This window comes from Mirounga angustirostris, unplaced genomic scaffold (assembly GCF_029215605.1).
Source record: "Mirounga angustirostris isolate CCGP_5_RB_7025 unplaced genomic scaffold, mMirAng1.0.hap1 SCAF_4, whole genome shotgun sequence".
NCBI lineage: Eukaryota > Metazoa > Chordata > Mammalia > Carnivora > Phocidae > Mirounga > Mirounga angustirostris.
Window position 1 is genome coordinate 106,035,401 of NW_026991712.1, and position 22,002 is coordinate 106,057,402.

The following is a 22,002-nucleotide window of genomic DNA, read 5'->3' on the forward strand; positions in this document are numbered from 1 at the left end:
ACACAGAAGCTTAGCTATTCTTCCACTGATGACACATTCTCACCATCAAAAATATAAACTAATTATAACTAAGTTCTTCCTTTATTTTTTTTAAAGATTTTATTTATTTATTTGAGAGCGCAAACACATGGAGAGAAAAAAGCAGACTCCCCACTGAGCAGGGAGCCTGACTTGGAGCTCGATCCCAGGACCCTGAGATCAGGACCTGAGCCGAAGGCAGACGCCTAACCGAATGAGCCGCCTAACCAAATGAGCCTAAGTTCTTCCTTTAGATAATGAAGGCTCTAAACAAGAAGCAGAACTATTTAATATTCTTTGCAACTAGATCAACTGTTTCTATAAACCTTTATTTGTGAAGAGAGAGCATGTTTTATCCATCTTTTAATTTCATAATGGAAAAAAATTCTTGACATTTCAATATTCATAACATCTTGAAACTTAATTTTTATAGAATGAAAATGAGCACAGAAATGAATATGATAAACAAAAAAATTTTGGTAAGGCATTTTTTCAAGGAGCTTAAAATCTAATTGAAACTTTAGGAACAGAGATAATCCAGTCATATAAAGAAATTGTTGATCACTCAACAAAAGGGACTAAAAACTGTAATATCTAAATAAGACATAGAAACCCAGATTATGAAAAGGCCCACGCAATTTTTAAATATGCCAAGGCTTCAAAAGCAATGTGTTTGTACTCCCAATCCTCTGATAAAAATTAATATTAGGGAATAAGTGGTTGTGGATATGGAGGTTAACCTGCTGATGAATACCTACTAAATGATTTAGGTATGACAGACATTAGTTCACAGCCGGATTTCAAATGTGGAAGATATAATAACACAATCAAAGAGAGTAAATGGAGGAAAAGAGATCCTAAAGTCAGGAGAACAAGCCACCAAAGGGCAGAAGAAAAAGTCATGTACCACTGATGTTTTCCTTATGTACTGTGCATACTGACAAATGGCTTGGAAAACAGTGGTTTTAGTACAGTTGACCCTTGCACAACACAGGCTTGAACTGCATGAGTCCACTTATATGCAGATATTTTTCAATACACTAAGGTACCATAAATGTATTTTCTTCCTTATGATTTTCTTTCTTTTTTTTTTTTTTAAGATTTTATTTATTTATTTGACAGAGAGAGACACAGCGAGAGAGGGAACACCAGCAGGGGGAGTGGGAGAGGGAGAAGCAGGCTTCCGGCCGAGCAGGAAGCCCGATGCGGGGCTCGATCCCAGGACCCTGAGATCATGACCTGAGCTGAAGGCAGACGCTTAACGACTGAGCCACCCAGGCGCCCCCTTCCTTATGATTTTCTTAATAACATTTCCTTTTCTTTAGCTTACTTTATTGTAAGAATACAGTGTATAGTACATATAACATACAAAATATGTGTTAATCAACTGTTCATGTTATCGCTTAGGCTTATGGCCCATAGTAGGCTATCTGAAGTTAAGTTTTTGGGGGAGTCAAAAGTAATACACAGATTTTTGACTGCACAGGGTTCATGCTCCTAATCCCCATGTTGTTCAAAGGTCAACTGTAATTTCCTCAATAGATCTCTACAGGTCAAAAAATTTACTTTATACCTAACTTTCCATGAAAGAAGTGGTCTAGGCACTTCAAATATAATTCCCTTGAACGAGACATTCCACATAGTAATTTATGCAATGGAAGGCCATATTGAAAGATAGTGTATTGTAATATAAAGTAACTGTAGCTAAAGTGCACATACGCAAACCAAGTTATAGTCTTGATACAGTCAAGTACATATGCCACAATATGGCATAATTTAAGAAGAGCAAAATATAAATACTGTATATTTATAATAAAGCATGATTATTACAATACAACATAATGCTTTTAATATACAAAATACATTGAAGGATAGTCCTATTATGGGATACGTATATCTACCTCCCGGAGGATTCAAAATGGTTATTATATATGCTAAAATTTTATTATGTTTCAATATGCCTTTTAAAGGGGTGACTAAATCAATAACCTATTTTTTATAAAATTGAGTTGACATCTGAACTGAAAAGAAGTCCACTTTTTCACATAAAAATGTAAATGTCACAAAAAATGGTGATCTTATTTAATGTCATTTTTCAATCTCAATAGAGATAAAGATCAAGGACAGCAATTCTCTCTGAAAATGGACTATAAAGGAAAGAGACTAACTCTAAATGATAGAAAATAAACTATAAATGGCATAGGTTCTTAAGCTGGGGTTCAAGATGTATTTCAAGGAACACAGTGTCACCCTGAATGAAGTTTTATATAAAATTTTGAGTGTTGGTTTTTATCAGGTTCTCAAATGAGTGTGAGATTTAAAGAGCATTCAACACACTTAGAAGTGTAATGATCTTATTGTTAGCTGAAGAATTTTACAAGCCCCTAAGTTATTCAACAGCAAATACCCAGATAATAGTACTTCATTTCCAGAGTCCCTGAATTTACCTCTTCGCAAAGCAGTTTCAAAACCAACCAAACAAACCCAAAGATGGCACAGAAACCCATCAACTCAAGAGATACAAGTTTGTAGAAAACTATATGGGATTTTCTACTGCAGTCAAGATCAGAGGAAAATCATCCGACAGTTGCAGCATAAAATTCAAGAGAAGAGAATGACACATATTTCTCCGGATATCCCCTTTATAAAGCTCCTTCCCATTCCAAGACCTAATAAATTAAGTTGAACATCTCAGATATTCCCTCTCGGGATCTTAAGGGTGAAATCCAAATGCCACTCCCCCACAAGAGAAGCAAGGAACACTCCCACCCCAAAGAGGCAGGAAACAGGTTTCTCCCAATTCCAAGAAAGTGAGCAAAGCGAAGGTTTGTCGTCAAGGATGACTATCAGACAAAATGAAAGAGACTTGTCACTCTTGTTTGACGGGAGGGGTGGGAAGGCGGGACCCCAACCTTAATGCTGCCGCACACGATGGGGCCCGGATCTTCAACGTAGCCTTGCCAGATTGGTGTGGAACTGAGAAAGCAACTCAGCAGCAGAGCTGAATGGCAAAGGCAAGACCTGAACCTCCTGGTGAGGAGCTACGTGGCACTAAGCAAACAGTGCTTCGTCTCCCCCACGCCCTGCTTCCGCCCTGCCTTTCCCCCTTTGGTTACCAGTTGCTCCAGATGCCGTAGAGTAATTCAACAAAAGCGAAAGAGAGGTTCAGGCACAGGAAGAAAAACAGGTTCCGGGACGTCTTGTCCGACAGGATAGACCTGGGGGAGTGATAAAAGTGGAGAAGAGGCGGGAGTCAAAGGGGTGCCAGGACCCGGAGGTTGGGTCCCCTTTCAAGACCCTCCCGGTCCAAACCTCCTTTCCTCACAGGGAAGGAAGGTGTCCCTGACGCTCCCTCCCTGTACCTCGGGCTATCCTTAGGTCTGGGCCTTCTCCCCTTCGGCCGGATACCCCTTCCCGCAAAAATAGCACCCGCACCTAAACCAGCCCGAAATCTTGCCGAACAGATTGAACTTGGGTGGTTTGTATTCATCGTCCTTGATGGACAGGGGCAACATCTTCTCTGCCCGGCGAAGCGCCGGGTCTACTCCCCTCTAGAAGTGGCTCCGTGGGTGATGGTAGTGACAGTGGTGACGCCTCAGATGGGATTCCCCAGCGTTTGTCCCGGGCCGCGCGCCGCTTCGAGACACAGACAGACACAGACACACACCCGGGAACTCGCCGACTTCCGGCCCGGGCCGCGCAACGCGTCCTGGGACGCGAAAGGGGGAGGCGGGCCCGGGGGCGGGGCTTGCGCGGCGGAGGGCGGGGCTTACGGCGGGAGCGAGGTGGGACCTGCGGGGGGGCAGTAGGGGGCAGAAAAAAGTGGCAACTGCTGGGTAGTTAATGCGCCGGCCTGGGATGTAGGCACGAAGAAAATCCTGAAGTGACGGCCCACAGACTGGGGTGGCTGGGAGGTTGAGGGCCCGCTCTCGCCCCCCCAGGCCGCCTACCACTGATGTTCCCGGATGCGCTGGGGTCCAGCGCCTGCCCTTTCGCCATTTCCCCCTATTAGCATTAAATCCCGGTGTTGGGGATGGCAATGCTTTAGAACCCAGGCGGCAACGTGCTCTGTAGCCGCCAGTCCGCGGGAAGCGCAAGGGATAGTTTTGCTGGGTGAACTCGGTGGTCCCCCTAATCCTAGTAATCCAGTCCCGGAGAACAGCGCCTGGCCTTCCGTACTGCCAAGTGTGAGGCAGTCAACACATGCCTTTCGAAAGAACGTTAAATGAATCCAGAAGAAGCCCTTTAAAGGAACCCCCTACGAGACCATGTTGGAAATGAGGTCTGGGTAAGGCACTGCTTCCCGGACAATCTCAACCCGCCGAAGCCCCCCAAACTCTCGAGTTCGTGCAGGTCCCCTTCACTTCCAGGTCATCCCGGGGGCCGCAGCCGCGGCTGTAATTCTTGTCAGAACCTCCCTGCGCATTTGAGGGAGGTGCTGGAGGAGCTCACTGGTCGGTGGGGCGCGAAGACGCGCGGGGCGCAGAGAGAGGAGCTCTCGGGCTTGTCCTGGGCGCCCACAGTCGTTGGAACGCTCCTGCGGGCGCCTTTCCGGAAAACTGTCTGGATAAGGTCAGGTGGTCCATCACGTGAATGATTAAAAGTTGTTACTCTGGGGAAGAAATGGGGGAAAAGGAGGATTGGCTTTTGGAAGTGGGCTGGAAACTACAAAACCGAGCTTCTTGGGAGCTGCCTTTGAGCCTCACAGGAAGTGGAGCGTCACCGGGAAGGAGGGGCGGCCACCCGGGGACTGTCCCTGCTTCAGGCGCTCACTTTGCGGGCGGTGTTTTTTCCAGGTTATCATTCAGCGAATGAGGCAGGGTAGATGCACGCTGCTGGGTTTAGAAACAAACAAACAAACAAACAACAACAACAAAAAATGAGCAAGCGAGACGCCCCTTCCGTTTTATGAGAACTAGGCTGCAAGCAAGTAAGTCGGCTGGCCCCACTGCAATCTTCTGCACTCGAGGTAAGGAAATAGCAAATGCTCTCGTGTTAAAAAATTTTTGCAGTGAGGATGTATGCATGTTTTGCTCTCGTTCTTGGAACTTTGTGCGTGAGTGGGGTAGTGATTTGTTGTCTTTATTTTTGAAAATGTATTTTTTTCATTGTTCATGTTAATTAAAACTGCTGTGTAAAACAGCTAGATTCCAGAAATTAAGTTCTGTAAAGAGTATTTTCTCTTTGCCTTTCTTGGCCTATGTCTCATTATTTTAACTTAAACATAGAAATATTTTCAATTAGTAGAATTTACTTATATTTTTTAGGAAGCTTTTATATGAGCCATAGACTTTAAATTTTACTCTACTGCACTGCTGGGGAAATATTAAGTGGTTGCAAACTAGGTTAAAGATAAATATTTCCATGGTAATTGGGTTTTTCTCCAAAACGGCTTTATTTCAATATGATGTAACTGGGGAGTGGGGGGGGAGATATATAGAAATAACCAAATTTCAGTAACTGATTTCCCGTATTCTCTTAATTCATCAAGGTCAGCTGCAATTTGAGCCTGTATTTTTGCATTCCATTTTTGAAAATGAATTCTGCATTTTATCCTATATTGCTGTGAACGAGAAATTGCTCAGCTGGTTTATGGAGAAATCTGCATTACCCCATTACTCCTTTCAAATACTGAAATAAGTTGGAGAAATTGAAGTTTAATTTCAGTTATATTGGTTTCCTGGGACTCCCAAATTGCAGCCTAACTGCAATACTAAAGGCATTTTAATGGAAATAGAAATTGGACACTAGTTAAATGAGGAAAAGTTCTGTGAGTGGAAAATGTTTGCATCTCACTTCTTTTGTCATTCTGAAATAATGTTTCTTCCATATATGTTGACCAATATATATTGTCATATCAAAGTTAAAGTTAGTTTCTTTCATTCAGCGGTCATTTAATGAGTGAGTGTCTACTATCTGCTAGGCTCTGTGCCGGGCACAGGGTGGGAGGAAGAAAATAATTATAAAGCCAGTTAAGTCCAGGTTCTTTCCCTGGAAGAATTTTATGGGATGAAGTTGATGTGAGGAGAGAGGGTGACAGGATTTTAGAATTGTGTGATGTTTAAGATGTGCACAAGGTATGCCCTTGGTGTATCAAAGGGAGACAACTGTCACTCAGTGAGCCTTGTGATATATACCAAGCCTTTTGTCTCAGCCATCCTGTTGCCCCTTCAATAACTTGTTTAATGAAAGAACATTATTTTGGAAAATCAAAAATGATTCTTCTGCTCAATTCAGGTGGTCATTACAGATGCAGGATTTTGAAAGATTCCAATCATAACTCTTAATTCCTTCATGTCTTAAAAGATTAAATGGGGTTTTTAAGATTATAAAATAGATATAGTAATGAACATTTTAAGATTAATAAATGGATTTCTACCCTGAACTTTGAAATATTTGTTTAGATCATCTTCTACTAATTAATTGCATTAGATTAACTAGGCAGACTATACGACAGGAAAAAACCAGCTTCTCAGACATGTGCTTGAGGACTGTGAGAAATGAATGCAGAGAGAATGAAGGGGCAGATGCTTATCTCCAGTCAGAGTTCCAGCTCCTTTCAGTCAGTAGTCAGTAAGGAATAGGAAGGATGCCATCTGTCATTCCTCAGTAATCAACCCTGGCATTTAGCTGCAGCCCTATTTTAGACCCCATGCTTTTTTAGATGCTTCAAATTGAATGCCCCGTGAACGTCGACTGGATAAAGAAGCTGTGATGATGGTGGATAAAACTACAGATTCTTGAAAATCTAGAAATTGAATATAAGTGTAAATTGCTAATGTGTTCCAAGGTTTTGCTCCATGGCACATATCTATAGCGTATAGGTTTCAAATGTATAAACACATTAGATAGGGGGATGATATGAGTTTATTCTGCTTCTGCATATTTCCCAAAGGTGAAAACACAAATATAGCAGGGTTAGCTCCAACCTCACGGGAAGATGTTATCTATCTCTCTGCCTAAATGCGATTTTTAGAACACGGAATAGCTCATTTTAATTTCTAAAAATAATCTGAAGCCTATAGGCAATGGCATTAAAAGCATTTTTAAAAATTTTCTGATGATTGACAAAAACATCACAGAAGAATCTTTGATTTCCCCTAATAGCACCAAGAGATCCTGTTCCTATCAATTACAGAAGCCATAAAGAAAAGTTTTAAGAAGTTAAAACTTTACCATAATGAGGTAAGTACCAATATGGGCTTTTTTGTTTGTTTTTTATTTTATTTTTATTTTTATTTTTTTTATTTTTTATTTTATTTTTATTTTTTTAAAGATTTTATTTATTTATTTGAGAGAGAGAGCATGAGAGGGAGGGGGGTCAGAGGGAGAAGCAGACTCCCTGCCGAGCAGGGAGCCCGATGCGGGACTCGATCCAGGGACTCCAGGATCATGACCTGAGCCGAAGGCAGTCGCTTAACCAACTGAGCCACCCAGGCGCCCTTTGTTTTTTAAAAATTGTGGTAAAATACATATAACATAATATTTGCTATCTTAACCATTTTTAAGTGTATAGTTTAGTAGTATTAAGAATATTTACATTGTTGGGATGCCTGGGTAGCTCAGTCGGTTAAGTGTCTGCCTTCGGCTCAGGTCATGATCCAGGGTCCTGGGATCGAGTCCCACATTGGGCTCCTTGCTCATCGGGGAGCCTGCTTCTCCCTCTGCCTGCTGCTTCCCCTGCTTGTGGTCTCTCTCTCTCTGACAAATAAATAAATAAAATCTAAAAAAAAAAAAAAAGAAGACTATTTACATTGTTGAGCAACCATTCCCCAGAATTTTTTCATTTTGCAGAACTGAAATGCTATGTTCATTAACCAACTCTCCATTTCCCCCTTCCCCCAGTCCCTTGTAACTACCATTCTACTTTTTGGTCTCTATGAATCTGACTCCTCTAGATATCTCCTATAAGGTCTTTTTGTGACTGGTTTATTTCACTTAGCATAATATCCTCAAGGTTCATCCATGGTGTAGCATGTGATAGAATCTCCTTCCTTTTAAAGGCTAAATAGTATTTCATGTATAAATCACATTTTGTTTAGCCATTTTTCTGTTAATGGATATTGGATTGCTTCTGCCTTTTGACTCTTGTGAACAATGCTGCTGTGCACATGAGTGTTGTACCAGTATTTTTATCTGAGAAGAATTATTTCCTCTAGAGGTACTCTTGTTTCCTTGGAAATAAAAGTTCCTACTTGAGCCAGGGTCTGTTCGAAAATACTGTAAGGCCTCCCTTAGTCTAACCCATCAAAATAATTCAGCTTACGGAATAAAGCCAATACCCATAAAGTTGAAATATTCTTGTAGACTAGAACAAAGCTGAAGATAAGAGACTACACAAGACACTGAAAATACGAAGTGGCACAAATGTGGAGTTTGGTGTGACCTACCACTCTTTCTGTGGCTCAGGGAAAATCGTTTCATATTCTCAGTCTCCGCTATCCCATCTCTCAAATGGGGTGGATATATTTTAATTTCCTTGTCTCTAAAGATTTGAAACCTTACTGATTTGAGATATTATATAACACACAGATGGCAGAGGTCTGACAGTTTTCATTACTATTGCTGAGCTCTGTGAGGGCAGGAACTGGGTGCTCTTTGCATTACCATCCCTAGTGCCTGACAGTGCTGGGCACGGGGTAAGTACCTGTAAGTGTTTGTTGACTGATGGATATTTACCATGGGGATTCGGACCTTCCTCTAATAAAGTTAGAAAGCTTGTATGAGCCAGGATTGCTTTGATGTTAGGTTTGATATCTGAAACTATTTATAAATTATAATTCATATGTATGAAATCTCTTTCTCTTAGCGATTTTGGAATGTGAGTTTATTGCTGAACACCACTGTTTTCTAAAAGAGAGAAGTTTCCATAGAATATTCCAGAGATCCGTTGCCTAACAATCTTGCCTTCTCTCCGTTTTCCTGTGACTGAAACAGAAGTTCAAATGAAAAGCTCTATTATGCTAGAATGGTAAAAGCAATATATTTGCAGATGTACTTGGTTTCTTTTTGACCCATTTCTGGAACTAATTTTGCATGGCACTGTACTGAGCTAAAAATGCTTTTCTATTTCTAGGCTTTCTTCTTAGGATGCATTGACTCCTTGGATCCTTACAAGTCGTGGATGTTCCTCTTAGAAATAAGGCCATTCCTACTCCTGTCCAATACATGTCCATGGAATTGGTCATCTCCAAACATCATCATCATTATCTTCATCATAGCTACAATGAATTGGCAATTCCAGGAGAAAGATGCAAGGCTAAAGCGAACTTTTATCTAGCATAGTTTTATGTAGCATAACCTGGGCACTTCGAGGGTAGAGAGGAGCTCACTCTCTGCCTCAGTAACAAATGGCTGAATTAAAGGAGGAGGTACTTTAAAAAAATGTCCCACATGATACTTATACATCATTTCCTCTTAAATCAGCGATAATGAAGCAAATCCAGCTAATTGATAGTAGCTGTCTGAGGAAGTATAGAAAAGGAATCTGATGTTTTGTTCAGGCTTAGGAGGAAAAAAAAATGCCAGGACTGTTGGGCAGCTTCTGCTATGAATAAAGGGGTGGGAGTGGGCAGGCAAGTGGAAACACAGGTACTTACTGTCTGTTATCCCTGCTTTAAATGCTGCCCTTGGTGTTCCCTCTAACTGGATTTACCTATAAAGGAATGGCTCACTCTGCCTGGCTGCCAACAGGAGGACTTGATCTTGAATGTGCCCAGTACGGAAATTCTTTCCTTACAGCCTGCAGTGAGAAATGACCTGTCACAGCATCTATCTATTCAAATGCGATATTGCAGTAAATGTAGCTATTTATCAACCTGCTTTAGCAATACTGTTTCGGAACTACAATTTCAAAATGCAGTGAGGGCCAGAACTAAGCCTTCTAAAGAACAAGCTTTAAATTGGCTATCAGTGATCTTATATATGTAACCAGTTATACTGTGACTAGAAAAGACTGATTGCATTCATCCTAATAGCCAATCCACGACCCAGTTGATCCAGATTGTGGTCATCTAAATGGTCCATTCTGAACACTGTACAATCGATCCTAAGTACAGCAGAACCACAAGATGAATCCCACGCTATGGACAATTTTATTATTTATTATTACTATAAGTGTATTCCTACTCCTGTTTTTCCTATTCCTAAATAATGTCCTATTCCTAAATACGAATAATAAAGAATATTTATTGGTAACACAAAATCATTTAACTTATTTTGATGTATTTAGACCTGTGAAGAAAGTAATGGGAGTTAGGAAGAGCCTTGTAAGAACAGATGGGTTCCTCAGGAGGAAGAGTGAGGGAAAATCACTTAGGAAGCAGAAGATAGCAGTTGGTAAAGGATGAGAAAAGTGGTATGGCACTTCTAAAATAACAGTGAAAAGAATGAATTTCTTGAATATGTGGAAAATAACGAAAGGCAAAACTCTTCCCAGAATACCAGATAGCACCTGGAAAAGACTTGTAAAGAAAAGTGACCTTTCATGTGCTATTTCTGGCATTTTGTGTTTAGTCATGAAGTAAATTCTAGTGTATGTGGCTTGAAATTTTAATGGAAGAGGCTTACTATGGGCAATAGTGAATGACACTTGGTAGCAGTGTTTTCTCACTTAGTTTTCTTTTTCTGCCAATCGTCCTGAAGTCTAAGGGGTTTTTTGGGTCAGTTCCTGGACCCAAACTAAAATTTCATTTCTCAACTAGGTAAGATTTTATTTTCTGTTGGTTTACATCCTGTATGCTGCCTGCCAGATTAAGTCATCTAGCTTCTAATTTTTGTTAGCTCCTAAAAGTTTGGGGAAATTCACAAGGACAATATTATCTAAGAAGTGATGATTTCCCCCCAAGGCAAATCAGCTCATTCTTCAAGAGCTTCCATAGAAACAAAGATGTGCAAAGGTATTTTAATGCAGAATATCTTTGAAAAGATGCAAAAAAAAAAGAGTTCTGGGATGTCTTTTATTTATCAAGTAGCTTGACCACAGAACTGAAAGTAGAAAAGTGGCTTGTGCTTAAGACCACATTTCTGACTGGCTGTGCTAGTCACCAAATGGGGGATAACTCAGGTCTTTCACATAGGGATTGGTTTCTTGGGTACTGTCTAGTCTTAATTGGGCCTTCGCATTTAATTTAAGTTTGTTCTGTTAGTTTCAAGCATTTCTTATCCTTTGTGGAGTTGAAGACCATTTAAACAGAGATTCCCTCACCCCATTTAACCACAAAGAGCTGGGAGCACTTACTCAAAAAATGGGCCAGGCACTGTTCTGGATGACAAAGACTAATGGAAACTGCCTTCCAAATACAGTTAGACTCAAAAAGGAGCATAGTCAATGGTTGTAATACCTGGAAACAAAGGCTAGTGACACTATGTTCTGAGTTCCCAAGAGCACTGAGGATGGAGAGTGTGAGGCATGTTCGCAGGGGAGGGGATGTTTGAAAGAGACTTGGGAGGGGCCCGGGAGTAAGAGTTTGTCAGGTGGGGACAGGAAAGGGCTTTGTCGGTGGAGAAAATAGCATGTACTAACACATGGAGTCCTAGGCCAGAACACTGGCTGTCGGTACCATAAGAGAAAAGTCCTTCTGAAATTTGGCACTACGTGTCCCTTTGCCGTGGATTGAGCAGTGTGTGTCATCTGCATGCTAGAAACCTGGTCAGAAACTGCTCATCAGTTGCATAGCTGTCTCTTCCAACTCTTGCATGTTCACGGAAGGAAAGCCCAGGTTCTGAATTGGCCTCTGCATGCCCTTCCAGAGGTGATTTTACGTCTTGGCAGCTGAGGGCCCTTTTCTGAGCATCTGTATTCTATAATCATCAGTTTTTAGGCAAGTACATGTTTTGTAGGATGAACCAGAGGAGAAAACAATCTGTACAACATGAGACAAATCTAGTAGTGAAATGGCAGAATAGTGATCGTTCCTCCACCATCTGTGGCATCAAAATGAAAATGACAGCTTCTCCGTGTACGACGTCAGGCTGCTCCCTGCTTTTCTACTTTATGAGTCAGAGGACATAACTAATCTTTGTTCGTACTATGCTCTGGCATATTTGTTTTCAGCTTCAGTCTGGATAATTGCTGCTTTTTCAGTCTGAAGGAACTAGCCCTGAGAAAAGAATTATTCATTCAGCAGCATTCCTTCTAGGGAATATGGAGAGATGATATAAGTAAATAACTGACTAGTGTGTCTTTGAAAATTCAAATTGCCTGGTCCATTTAGAGACACCCATTAGAGAATTTGCAACTGTTGCTTTATAGACTATGCATTATTTACTTTCTTACTCTTATACCCACATTTAAGAAAAATTTTTTAACATTTCAAATAATGCTCTTCCAAAAGCTATTCAATTATCAGATATTAAAAAATTTCTGACCTAGTGACCCCCGCAGTTCCACTCCTAATTACATACCTAAGAGAAATGAAAACATACGGTCACATATAAACATGTCCATGAATGTTCATAGCAGCATTACTCATAATAGCAAAATGTGGAAACAACCCAAAGTCCAGCAACTGATAGATATACAAAATGTGTTATATCTATGTAGGAATGGAATACTATGTGGCAATAAAAAAAAATTAGCGAGGTACTGATATATATATACAATGACATGGATGAACCTTGAAGACATTCTGCTAAGGGAAAAAAACCCAGACACAACGACCACATGTTGTATGATTCCATTTATATGCAATATCCAGAATAGGCAAATCTATGGAGACAGAAAGTAGATTAGAGATTGCCTGGTTGGAGGGGGGGTGAGGTTGGGGGAGATGAGAAAAGGGGGGAATGACTGCTAATGAATGGGTCTGGGGTTTCTTTTTGGGATGTTGAAAATGTTTTAAAATTAGATTGTGGTGATGGTTGCACAATTCTGTGAACATACTGAAAGCCACTGAAGTGTTTAGTTGACCCTCAAACAACATGGGTTTAAACCGCGCGGGTCCACTTACGTGCAGGTATTTTTCGGTAAATATGGTACAGTGCTATAAATGGATTTTCTTTTCCTTATGATTTTCTTAATAACATTTCCTTTTCTCTCGCTTACTTTAAGAATGCAGTATATAATACATATAACATACAAAATGTGTTAATCTACTGTTCATGTTACACTAAAGCTTCTGGTCAACAGTAGGCTACTAGTAGTTAAGTCTTGGGGAAGTTAAAAGTGATACAAGGGGTTTTGACTGTGCAGAGTGGAGTGGTTGGTGCCCCTAATACCTGTGTTATTCAAGAGTCGATTGTACTTTAAGTGGGTGAAATTTAGGATATATGAAATGAATCTTAATGAAGTTGTAAAATATACCCCAGCATACCAAGTATAAATATTTATATTATTGGACAGATAGTGACAGTTTTGTGTACTGATACTTTGATACATCCTTGCAGAATTTAGCACAACACAGGGGAAAGAGTCCTGGACTGCCTTCAGGAGAGCTAGATTCTTGCACTGGTTCTGCTGCTAGTGTGCTGCATGCGTGAGCCTAGGCAAGTTCCTTATGCCTGGACCTTGAGTTCTTTATGAAGTAAGGAAGTGACTTAGAGCTCCGAGCTGTCTTTCAGTTTATGTGTTTGTACAGCAAAGCATATAAATACTGGGGCAGTTTTGAGCCCTGGCTTTATCCCTGACTGTTTGAGTATAACCAAAGTAGTGGGGTTTTCAGAAGCCACCTGGCTAGCAGTCCTTCCCCCGATCATGTTCAGGTACGTCGTGTCAGGTAAAGTATATGTAGAGCAGGGTTTTCAACCTCAGCATCACTGGCATGTTAAGCTGGATAATTCTTCCCTTTGGAGGGGTGTCCTGTCCATTGCAGGATTTTAGCAGCAACTCTGACATCTGCCCACTCGATAGCATCTCTTCCTCAATCAAAATGTCTCCAGTCTTTGCCACGTATCACCTGGAGAACAGAGTCGTCCCCCGTTGAAAACCCCTGGTATAGAAGATGCTAGAATAACAATATGAAAATAACTAAAAGGATATGCTGTCTACCTATGAAGAACTAATAAATTGATGTATCTGCAAAAAATATCATTTGGGGGTCTTTGATTTTTCAGATGATCAGGAGACGAGAAAGGAAGACCTTTTGTTTTGTTTTGCTGACATTTACTGTGTTTATTAAAAGTTACATTTAATCGACGGTAGTCATGGATTGGAGAAAAGCAGAGAAGGATTAGTCTAAGAGCTGTCAGATCCTCTTTAGAATAAGACAGGGTGTCAGTAAATACATACAGACATTAAAAAGAAATAAGAAAAAAAAATCTAAGAAGAAGGTGTAGGAATTGAGGGCAAGAGAACTGGGAGTTACCTCCACTGACTTCTGGTTCTATGTAAGATGTAGACTATTCTAGATGTGTTCTTCCTTGTATCTCCTGTTCAAAGCTCAAAGCTGTGAATTAGATGATAAGTTCTTTCTCTAGAGAGAGAATAGAAGGGTGCCTGGGTGGCTCAGTTGGTTAAGCAACTGCCTTCGGCTCAGGTCATGATCCTGGAGTCCCGGGATCGAGTCCCACATCGGGCTCCCGGCTCAGCGGGGAGTCTGCTTCTCCCTCTGACCCTCCCCCTCTCATGCTCTCTCTCTATCTCATTCTCTCTCTCAAATAAATAACATCTTTAAAAAAAAAAAAAGATTTAGAGGGAGAATAGAAGAAAGAGACTGAAATCCAGACAGCCAGTGAAGTCATCGTTCTTCTCCAAACTGATCTGAAACTGTTTCTAGCGGATCTACAGTGGGAGTTCCGAACTTCACCTGTTCTCAAAGTATAAATGTGCCGCTTGCCCTGCAGTCTCTGAAATTCTTGCTCTTCTTGCTTTTCTATACAGACTAAAAATTTTACATAATTGTATTGGGTTGCCTTATTTAATAAATACATGAAATATTTACACTGTGTTTCTAAAGATAAATTATTCACATCTCCCAACACATTTTTGGAACAGGTAAAATAGGAGATTAGAAGTTATCTGAAAGAGGAAATTTCTATGATGGGCATAGGGCTAAATCCTACTTAAAAGTATAGGTGAAAGTGAAATACTCGTGAGTGTCTTTGACAAAGTATATTTATAGTAGGGTATATAATTATCATATAATTATATGTAAATATAATTACATAATTATATTTATAGTAGGCTATAGTAATTAATTTCATTACTTTTTCTACACTAAAATTGCCAGATAGTTACCTGTGTCTGCTTTAGAAACTAGAAACACCTCTGTGTAAGTTTTGCGATATGCTGTTCCTACTCAGCTGTGGAAAATGAACACAAAGATTTTAATCAGGGTGTATTTTAATGCAATTGTTGGATGATTCTTTGCTCTGAGTGCTTATAGCTAGCCATTTTTATGCAGAACTGAAAATATGTTTTATGAGACCTGCTTTTGATTCAATATATTAGAAGGATTTTCAAGGCCTTTGAACCAAGATTATTAATTCATAATGGTTTTTCCTTGGTTGGCTACATTAACAGTATGTGTTGTTTTAGTAAGAGGGTATATGCAATGAAAACATTGTATTCTAATGCCTTAAATTACTGTCCTTGAAGAATAATCATAGTAAGCTGGGGTTACTTCAAAAATAATTCATTTTATTCATATCTTGAGTGAGGCCACGATAAAAGGAGAGACACAAAATTGCTTTTCTTAACAGAACACAAAATTGCTTTTCTTAACAGAACAAGCCAGAGAGAAAGTCCAGGAGAGAATATTCTTTGCAAATTCTCTGAAAAGGTTACTACAAGGTAACATTGCTTTCCAAATCTGGACTATTGAAAAGTGAGAGTTGCTGAATGGCAACGACCATCTCCTTGATCTTATGAATAAGCTCTTCTTTGCTTGCACAGGCCTCAACGCACTCTCCAATCATGGAGTGGATGTCCCTAGCCCCATTAGACTTCTCCATTCCCCATTCTTGTACACTTCAAAGGGAGATGTTAAAGGCATGGTCTATATGGTCTCTCTGTGTCCTTGCTGAACTATATATGGAGAAACCGTTTCTACAATTGCAAAGCACGCCTTCCCCCATGAAACAAGATCACAGGAGTGGGATTGTCACTTGAATTCCACCCCTGCTAAATCTCCTCCATGAAAAACAAAAGGCTGACCGAACATCATCATTCGGACATTAAAGTGAGATTTTATTGGGAATCTAAGCTGTGAGATGGGAAGATTTAGACTACAGTCTCAGAATTGCCTGTGGAACGGTGGTCTGGCAGCACGTGCCCAGTTAAACCACAGGCTGTGGAGCCCAGAGTCTAGGCATCCACACACAGTGCTTTTCTAAGGAGATGGCGACAACCAAAACTAAACTGTACGGTCGCAATGGTACTACACAGGACTGCGATAGTGGCTTAGCGCGGTTGGCCTACCACGGCTGGGAGGGAGCAGTAAGAAGTCTCCTCCAGCTTTATCCCATTTGTCAATATCGTGGAATAGATGAGAGTATTTTTTTTATTGTATCACCTAAGAAGAGAAATTGCTTGTTTTTTTTTTAAGATTTTTAAAATTTATTTGAGAGAGGAGAGAGAGCACACAAGCTGGGGAAGAGGCAGAGGGAGAGGGAGAAGCAGGCTCCCCACTGAGCAGGGAGCCCGATGCGGGACTTGATCCCAGGACCCTGGGATCATGACCTGAGCCGAAGGCAGTTGCTTAACCGACTAAGCCACCCAGGCGTCCCTAAAAAGAGGAATTGTATGAAAAATAATAAGAGAGGGTAAATGATGGATCCATTAAAGTCATCAAGAATAATATCCTTTCCAGTTCTAAGATCTATTTTTTTCTTAAAGGTATTTTCTAAATGTTTAGAAACTTCTGGTTGATTTTTGTTTTCAGTCTTTTTATAAGTAAGTATATCTTTGAATATTCTTTTTCCTCACTTCTGGCTTTCACACTTGAACAGAGCAGTTGAATAGATCTAGGATATATATGCTAAGATGTGTGTGAAGGCTCAGCTGCCAAAATACAAAATAAGGACTTACCTAGAAAGCTTACGGAAGCTTGTAGAGGAGTAAGTAAAGTCTGGAATCAGAAACAGAACCAGCAGAATAAAAAAAAGAAAAAGAAAAAGAAAAAAACAAAAAAAGCCAGCAATAACTGAAAGTCAACAGTGCTTCAGAAGGGGGCAGCAGGGGTGATAATGAACTCTATCGGAGGCTAGGAAATCGGAGCTCTGGGTCTCTGTAAAACTGCCTGTGTGCTTCAGTCTTTTCTTACATACGTGACTGAGAGGTCTGATCCACCAGGAATGTTTGACCCGTGAATGTCCAGACCACATTCATCGGGTGTTTGTTCACCTAGTATTCTGTAGCCATATTGCAGGTGGAGCCTTTAGGTATAGTGAGGAATAGGAGAGTACATAGCTGATTACAGTACCTTCTGATCCTCCTGTACTATCAGAGATGGTGACTTGGAAGCTCCAGAGCCCTACCTCAGTTCAACCTGAATTTAAATCTGGCAGTACATCCCTTAGCCCATAATGAGGGACAGCCTGGCTCTGGCAGCAGATTTTCTTGGGTATAGATTCCAGATCCATTACTTAGTTGCCTCCTAATCCTGAGAAAGATATTTAACCTCTGTAAGTATTCAAGCTCTAGTAAAAGATCCTGTCCCTGCCCTGATCAAAACCTTCTAAGAGCTTCCTATCTCAAGTAGAATAAAATCTATCCTCCTTTTTCAGCTGATAAGGTCCCTGGTGATCTGGCCCTTGCTTATGTCACTCTGATGTATTCTCTTCGTTACCACTATGCTAACTTATCTTTGAGTTTACTTTTCGTCTGCCTCTCTCTACTATTTCCTCTGCATCAAACAGCAGAGACTGAGTCTATTTTATTTGTTGCTGTAGCCACAGATCCTAGAACAGTGCCTGGTACAAGTAAGCACTCATAACCACTTGTTTATTCTATTGAGTGAGTAAGTACATACCATGACGTGCAAAGCACGTCGTACAGGGCCTAATGAGTGGTAAACCCACTGTAATTGTTGCTGCTGCTGCCATTATTATCTGTTTCTTATATTAGGCTTCCGCCTATGATTTCAATTAGCAATAATCACACCTCGGATAAAGCTCATTGGCTACCACCTATGATCTCATTTGGAGAAAAGGTTGCTACCAAAAAGTACTTTTAAATTTTGTATACTGGAGTATAATTGACCTTTGAACAACGTGAGGCCAACGCCCCACACAGTCGAAAATCCACATTTTTGACTTTTGACTCCGCCAGAACTTAACAACTAATAGCCTACTGTTGACCAGAAGCCTTACCTATAACATAGTCGATTAACACGTATTTGGTGTCTGTATTATATACTGCATTCTTACAATAAAGTAAGAAAAGTGGAAATATTGTTAAGAAAATCATAAGGAAAAGAAAATCCACTGATAGTTCTGGACTGTATTTACTGAAAAAAAAATCCACATATTAAGTGGGTCCACGCGGTTCAAACCTGTGCTGTTCAAGGTCCTGCCGTATACATGTATCAGAACATCATGTTGTGCACTTTAAATATATGCAATTTTTATGTCAATGATCTCTCAGTAAAGTTGTTTAAAGAATTAGTACACTACTGAGAGAAATGTAATCCCATTTGAAAAAATAGTCTCCGTTCCAAATTCTTCATAGTAAAATGAGGGCAGATTTTAAAATACACTGCTTACTTCTTCTGGCTTGTGTGTAGATGAGCTTTTGTCCACAACTGCAAAAGCAAGCAGGCCCAGAAGAGGAGGTCCATTCACTGCACTTTTCATTTTTACCTTAGGCCAAGTCGCCCTATCAAAGAGGCAGGGAGAACTGAATTTAATCAACTCAAATAAGATTTACCTCCGTCCTCCTTAGAAAGGCAAAGCCAAAAACGTGGTAACTAGTAAGAATGCTAACACTGTATTTTATTGCCGTTTGTATTCCAGGTGTTGCCACATCTGCAAACTTCCCGGACGAGTGATGGGCATTCGAGTGCTTCGTTTCTCTTTGGTGGTCATCCTTGTGCTGCTCCTCGTAGCCGGGGCTTTGACCACTTTACTGCCAAATATCAAGGAAGACAAGATGCTCACTTTGCGTAGGGAAATAAAATCCCAGGGCAAATCCGCCCTGGATTCCTTTACTCTAATAATGCAGACATACAACAGAACAGATCTCTTACTGAGACTCTTAAATCATTATCAGGCTGTGCCGTATCTGCATAAAGTGATTGTGGTGTGGAACAACGTTGGGGAGAAGGGGCCAGAAGAGTTATGGAACTCTCTAGGGCCTCACCCTGTCCCTGTGATCTTCAAACTCCAGGCAACAAACAGGATGAGAAATCGACTCCAGGTCTTTCCCGAACTGGAAACCAATGGTGAGTTGCTGCGGGGGTCCTAGCTGGCATGGGCTGCCACTCCCCAGAGCTCGGGGGGTGGGTGTGTGTCTTTCCCACCTTCTGCTTGTCTTACTGATGTGGAGAAAGCAGGGAGAGGGAATCAAAAAGAAACATAAGGGGCAATTTTCAAGATGTCAAGAAGCAGTTTAGTGGGGAAGAAATCACATACATCTTGCAACGGTGACAAAGAGGTTAATGTGAACAAAGATCGACTATAATTACACAGTATGGTATCACAGAAAGTAGTAAAATGCCGTTCGGCTTACGCTTAATGTATTTTTTTTTTTTTTTTTTTTTGCCACCTTCCTTTTCCTCCCGTTCAGAGCAGTTTCGTGAGCATTGTAATTTGCTTAGAAGACCCTCGGTTTTATTTATTTATAGGTTCATTCATTTCTAGGATAATGGATGAGAGCTGCATAATAATTTTCCCCTCAGGCAATTATAAGTATCAATTACAATTCAAATAAACACTTTTTCTACCAGACAAATCTCTCCGAGAGTACATTTCTTGTTTACTAATTTTGTTCAGGAAATTATTCATTTGAATGTTCTATCTGGGCACCATTGTTTATTACTAGTTTTGTTTCCATTTCCAAACTGTTGGATATAATTCTTTTTCCTTTCGTTGCAGCGGTGTTAATGGTAGACGATGATACGCTAATTAGCGCCCAAGACCTTGTCTTTGCTTTCTCAGTTTGGCAGGTAATGTTGCTCTGTCCTTTATGAATTCATCAGTATAAAGTTTTATCTCTGATTTAGTTGGGCAGCGTCGTGGTTTAATGTGGGAGTCATCTCAAACAGTGTAGACAGTATTTTTCTAAGAGACATAGATATTTGTTGCATGGTAATCAACATGTCTCGTGTTCATTTAAGCCAGCCTGCAAGTTATGGTATCTTTTATCTATATTTGATTTATATTTGATATGCTGGGGAGAAGAGCTAGAACTATCTTCCAGAGAACAATGAGGAGATGATCTGGTATGGCAAAGACTAGAATCGAGAGATATTTTTCTACGAGGCCACAGATACATGTCTCAAATGAGAAGTGTATTTCTGTATTAATGTTATATATAACTTTCTTTAAAAGAAAGCATTTATTACACCCACAAAATTTAATCCTAATGCTGGGACAACTTTTTAGGAATTAGGAATAGTAATAATTCCACATGCATCATTGTGGTGATAGTTTTATTTATTTATTTATTTTGGTTGTTTTTTTTTCTCCCCCCTAAATCCTAGCTGGAATAAACAGGCATAAATTGTTCGCTATTCTATAAACACAATTCTTTGCTATTGAATATGTGTTAATTAATAGTAGCTTGCTTTTACAAGTTGCAGAAATCAGGACTGCACACCAGTATTCTGAAGCTGTGTCAAATAATGAAACACTGTGCTACCCAATAAATGGTCTAATTTGCACTATAGTAACCCTCCTTAATTAGCTACGTGGGATATAAGAACATTAGATATTAATGGTAAGTGGTCACAGTACTCTGCAGGTATCAGCACTCTCAAAACTTCAGTTTCTAACTTTATACCAAGTTCAACAAGTTTTTTTCCCGTATAGCAGTTTTTCCAGCCCTGTAAATAAAGCTTCTTAGGCAAAAAATTCTAATGTAATATTCCGGCTGTGAAATTTCTATTTCAGGTAAAAAAAAAATCAATTTACCTAAAATGTCAGTGGTGGTGGGGGTGGAATAGGAGAACTGTGCTTATTTAGAACAATCCAAGTAAGCCACAATTAAAAATGGATAAATATGATTTTTAGGTTTTATTCATAGAAGAATAACCAAGAACAGTTTCAATCCATTGCACGAGGTAACTTGACTCCTACAGTTCAGTCCCATCAATGCCGGGCATAGTGTAATGATTTGGGGTATAGAGGCAGGCAAGGCTGGAGTGGACATCTAGCGTGCTTTTGTGCTCACCTGTTACCGCTAATTAGTGCTATGACTTTTCCTTCTCTAGCCGTCTATGGAACCTCATTCATCCTCCTAAATGATGTCAATGGTACTTGCTCTCTGAAGCCCCCCAGGGTTTATCCTCGACTCCCTGCCCTTCCCCTTTGCCTCCCAGTAACAGAGCTGTCACCCTGTCCTCAGTGCTTCCAACAGGCTTACCCAGCTGCACGTACAACCGTCTCACAGTATGGGAATTCCTTGTTCACATAGCTGAATCATACCCTTCCCAGATGATGACTTTTTTGAAATGGGATTTAACCCAGGCTGATTTAGATGTGTGTGTGGATGTGTGTGTGTGTGTGTGTGTGGATGTGTCCCTAGTTTAATGTCTGTTCAGTAAATGAGTGAAACGCAAATTACTTATGAGATTGAACTAATAAGCCTTTTAACTCTATAAATTCTTACTCTTTTCCATGCTTCACTGGTTTTCTCTTGTTTGCTGGTTTTTGTTTCATTTTTAGTTACTCTCATCTTACTTCTATGGTTTTACTACTATCCTTTCTTCAAAGAGTCTGACAGTGCGTTGGTGGTATAGTGGTGAGCATAGCTGCCTTCCAAAGAGTCTGACAGCGTCTCATTATATATTTTTTACTCATGTTTTTAAAAAGGAAACACCCAAGCTGAGAAGGGGGAAAATATAACATTGTTTAAAATCAACAGTGACTTTCAAGAACATTGAAATC

The 22,002-nt window shown here is 40.2% G+C and overlaps 2 protein-coding genes across 8 annotated transcripts in view; one reads left to right on the top strand and one right to left on the bottom strand.

Annotated features, from left to right (window-relative positions):
- SLC30A7 (solute carrier family 30 member 7) overlaps positions 1–3,761 on the bottom strand; it is an 83,598-nt gene extending 79,837 nt beyond the window's left edge. The window contains exons 1-2 of one of the 4 annotated variants that reach the window (XM_064588740.1): positions 3,381–3,761; positions 3,135–3,236 (exon numbers count right to left, since the gene is read on the bottom strand). In XM_064588740.1, the coding sequence (XP_064444810.1) occupies positions 3,135–3,236; positions 3,381–3,508 (230 nt within the window). In that variant the 5' untranslated portion in view covers positions 3,509–3,761. The remainder of the gene's footprint in view (positions 1–3,134; positions 3,237–3,380) is intronic. The other 3 variants (XM_064588741.1, XM_064588739.1, XM_045897091.3) reach the window with 3 other exon arrangements.
- A 617-nt stretch (positions 3,762–4,378) lies between these two features.
- EXTL2 (exostosin like glycosyltransferase 2) overlaps positions 4,379–22,002 on the top strand; it is a 49,451-nt gene continuing 31,827 nt past the window's right edge. The window contains exons 1-5 of one of the 4 annotated variants that reach the window (XM_045897094.3): positions 4,379–4,590; positions 4,815–4,987; positions 7,126–7,203; positions 18,910–19,337; positions 19,990–20,060. In XM_045897094.3, coding sequence (XP_045753050.1) covers positions 7,199–7,203; positions 18,910–19,337; positions 19,990–20,060 — 504 coding nt within the window. In that variant the 5' untranslated portion in view covers positions 4,379–4,590; positions 4,815–4,987; positions 7,126–7,198. Of the gene's footprint in view, positions 4,591–4,639; positions 4,988–7,125; positions 7,204–18,909; positions 19,338–19,989; positions 20,061–20,690; positions 20,834–22,002 lie in introns of those variants that run through there. The other 3 variants (XR_010410814.1, XM_054512712.2, XM_064588742.1) reach the window with 3 other exon arrangements.